The sequence below is a fragment of the Athene cunicularia genome, unplaced genomic scaffold (assembly GCF_003259725.1).
Source record: "Athene cunicularia isolate RWA unplaced genomic scaffold, athCun1 SCF_7, whole genome shotgun sequence".
Lineage (NCBI taxonomy): Eukaryota > Metazoa > Chordata > Aves > Strigiformes > Strigidae > Athene > Athene cunicularia.
This window is the reverse complement of record NW_020799501.1, coordinates 54,272-58,166: the sequence shown is the minus strand read 5'-3', so window position 1 is coordinate 58,166 and position 3,895 is coordinate 54,272. Positions and strand designations below refer to the sequence as shown.

General features: G+C 57.3%; 1 protein-coding gene across 1 annotated transcript in view; it reads right to left on the bottom strand.

The window, feature by feature from the left end:
• The window catches only part of LOC113490931 (LIM homeobox transcription factor 1-alpha-like), a 23,032-nt gene extending 22,047 nt beyond the window's left edge, over positions 1-985 (bottom strand). Inside the window, exon 1 of the mRNA XM_026867540.1 lies at positions 813-985. Coding sequence (XP_026723341.1) covers positions 813-985 — 173 coding nt within the window. The remainder of the gene's footprint in view (positions 1-812) is intronic.
• Between the last annotated feature and the right edge of the window lie 2,910 nt (positions 986-3,895).

The window sequence follows — 3,895 nt, the reverse complement described above, 5'->3', positions numbered from 1 at the left end:
TCCTTTTCCTTTTCCTTTTCCTTTTCCTTTTCCTTTTCCTTTTCCTTTTCCTTTTCCTTTTCCTTTTCCTTTTCTTCCTTTTCCTTTTCCTCCCCTTTTCCTTTTCCTCTTCCTTTTCCTTTTTCCTTTTCCTTTTCCTTCCCTTTTCCCTTCCCATTCTATTCTACACACACGGTGGTGTTGACCCTCCCAAGGGGACAGCGTTGCCACCCCGAGCAGAGCCGAGCCCAGCCCCTGCCCAGGGCACAGCCAGGCACAACCACGCAGCGTAACCACAGACGGGGGCTCCCACCCCCCCAGGAGCGGGTGCCCCACTGCAGGAGCACGCCGGGCTCCCAGTGTAAGGGGAAGGGGTCATCCCGCCCCGTCCTTGCCCGAGCTGCTCCTCGCCCCGGGAGCGGGATCTCTGCTGCGGAACGAAGCTCCGTGAGTTAAATCTGCCGGCCCACGTGTCGCAGGAGGATGAGGCACGGAGCGTTGTCACCTCCTGGGTGGCCTTGGACACCCCTCACTTCCTGAAAAGCACCACGCCAGCCCACAGCAAATCCTCTGTGCCTCCTCAGCCAACAGCTCATCCCTTCCTCCTCCTCCTCCTCCCTGCCATGTCACCACAGTAAATCAAAGCCAAAGGCAGCATCCCTCTGCAGGACCCCTCCGTGGTCCTTATCACCCTCCCTGGTCCCCACCAGCCAACCTGACCCCAACACCACGATGCCCATTCCCAGCCCACCCGGCCTCCAGCACAGCCACGCCAGAGCCAAGAGGGAAGGAAAAAAAAAAAAAAAAATCAGAGAAACTCATCGGGCACTTACTTCTCATAGTCGTGTTTGCAGTAGAGCTGCCGGTTGCGGCAGTAGCAGGTCCCGGAGAGTGGCTGCAGGCAGACGGTGCATTTCACGCAGCCTTCGTGCCACGAGCGCTCGTTGACACGCAGGAGGAACCGGTCGGAGATGGGGGTGTCACAGCCGGCGCACACCTCCCGCATCTTGGAGTCTGAACCTGGGCAGCGGGGAAAAGACGGCGTGAAAAGGAGGATCGAGTCCTGCAGCAACAGTGTCTGTCTTTTGGGAGGGGGTGATGCTTAGCCTGACATAAACTCCTCGCAATCATCCACTGTTGGGTTTTGCTTTTGTGTTCTTAGAGCCACGTGGCATTAGTGTAGGAGAGGGAGAAGGGAGGCTCAGCACAGAGGGGTTTTGTGACAACCTTGGAAATAAATGTCAAAGTTGGCTCTGCGAAAGCAGCAGGTTTTGGGTTTCTCCACAGGTGGCAAATTCCTGGTGAACCCCAAGCCCACAGCTCTGGCGCTGTATAAATCACATTTGGGAACGGGAGAAGAAATATACGTGTGTCTCGATGGGAGACAGTGGGTGCTGAGCTTGGTGGAAACCTTGGTCAGGGTCAGAGGACAGACCTTGCATCTGAATTTCATCCAGTTTCACCCCAGATTTGGTGCTAAGAGCTGCTAAAAAAGGCTCCAGAGCTTTGGCATTTTTTTTTCCTCCTCGGTGTTATCAACATGTAAATCTATGGCTGCTCTTCAAAGGCTTCATTGGGAGAACTTCAAGGTAAAGGAGGCAGCAATAAATACGCTATCTGGGGCGCTGGATCTGGGCTGCGGGCTGAGCCAGGCAGCGGCACCCTCTCCGATGTCCACAACCTCCACCCTGCCAAGCTCCTTGGCTTTTACGAGTGCTTATCTCTGTCCTCTCCAACCTCTCGATGCTTTTCCCCTCCTGTCAGCTTGTGGATCCCGGGGTAACACCCACCCAAGCCCCCTGGGAGGGTTGGGGAGTTGATGGCATCCCATGGACAACGCAGTGAGCTGCCAAGAGCTGCTGCACCTTGGAGGAACGTGCTGTTGAAGGGGAACGCTAAGCCCAGCTCTAATCTAGGCACCGTCCCAGGGCAAGGAGACAAAGCCAACCAGTAGCGCTGGGAAGTGGCAGGAGACGCGCTCCAGCGGAGAGCGCGTGCCTCTGTGCCAGGCTGCGAGACCCGGAGGAGCATCTCCAGCAAAAGGGGATTTTCTGCTTCTCTGGGAACACGCTGAGACCCTCCCTGCCCCCCAGATCTCCTCTCCCAGGCTCAGGGAAGCAGCACTTAGTCCTGCCTATACTCCTCTCCTGGGAAAGATCCCGGCCAGGACCCGAATCAGCCCATCACCAACTTGTTTTCCAGCTCCTTGGTCTCCTCCGGCTCAAATTGGTGGCAGGAGGAGGGATGAGCGGTGCATGGAGCAGGCAGGACTGCCACGGTGGAGGCAAAATGCCGGCAGACAGAAAGTATCTGCAAGCAGGAAGCTTTCAGAACCCTTCTTCTGTCCAGCTTTAGCTTTCCCAAAGTCCTGAAATCACTTGAAGCCGCAGCAAATGCTCTCTGCCGTGCAGCGCGCCGCTGCTGCGACACCAGTGTGCGAGGGATTGTTTGCAGGGAGCAAACTGGGCCGATTTGGGCATTGTAGGCACCCAAAAATGGGGGTGTCTTGTGCTAAAGCAGCTTCTGCCCCAATTTATTGCAGGGTTTGGGTTTGGGTCCTGCATCTCCAGGCTCGCAGCCGGCGCCGCAGCCAGCTGAGCCTGCAGACGTGCCCGGGCGATGCTGGACGTTGCGGCAAGCCGAGTCCTTTGCAGCTCCCAGGCTCGGCACAGCTCGTTAATTAAGTGCTGGGACCTGGAAATCGGGTGACAGCATCAGCTGGAGAGGGGACCAAGACCCTGCCGGCCCTCCTTGAAGATCGGGATCCAGCAGATCAGGAGTGGAAATGAGGATTTTAGCCCAAGAAGAGGAAAAAATGAATGTCTGCCATGCTGGTGGTAGAGCGGGAGCAGCAGCACGAGAGCTGTCAGGGTGCAGCTCCGTAACGCCAGGAGTGGCCAAGGCAACAAGCAACCACGTCCCAGGGGCTGTGGGCACGTGCAGGGCTTCGCCGCAAATATTTATCCCACGTCAAGCCTCCACACCTCGCTTTTTCCTCCCTTATTAGTGGCTGGAGTCAAATATTTTCAGCCTTCTTGACTTTGACCCCACAGGCTGCGCGTCACTGCGGGACCAGCCAAAGCTCCAGTGGGTTAGAGATATCTGGGACTAAAAATCCCCAACTCCTCTTTAATTTGGGGGGAAGAAGCAGGGAATAATATAATAGTAGATTAGTCTGAGAGCAGATAGTTAAATTGCCAGGTTGCTCCTGGAATGTGGGATCAGTTTAAAAGGGAGAGACACAAAACTTCAGCCCGGGGATGTTTGTCCCTCCCTCTGGCTCCGTGAGCAGGCAGGAGGGGGCCGGAGATTTGGGATGGCAGGAGACAGCAGAATCCTGCCCGCTGCCTGCCTGTGCCGTGGCTCGGGATGCACGGGCAGGGCCCGGAGAGGAGGTTTTGCCCGGAGATAAGTCACAGCTGAGTCTCGCTCGGCACAAGGCCACGAACACAGCGATGCCATAACACAACGGGAGAGGAGCGAGTGATCCCGAGCTCCGGGGGGAAGAGGGGATGTGAAAAATCCTGGGAAAACTCTCGGCCTGCCTGAAACCCCCCACAGCCAGCCTGGGAGAAAGAGGCAAAACTGAAAGTAAAGGAGATTCTGCCCTCAAGACCATCAGGCTTCTGCAAACGCAACAGTTTGGGCTTGCAAATACGTTAAGGGAGAGCAGCCCCGGCCCACCATGTTGTGTCTCTGCGAAAGGGAAAAGGGACGACGAGGGGGACGCGACCCGGCACCGACGCGTGGGTGCCTCGGTCACAGTTAACCCCCCGCATCCAGACACCGCCCCCCATGGCCTGTGACCCCCCCGCCGGCTCGAGGGGTGCCGACATCCTCGCTGTCAGCAGAACTTGGGGTCGGCAAAGGCGGCTGGGCTGGGCGAGGGCCGCGGCGCCGCGGCCGGGGCTGGCAC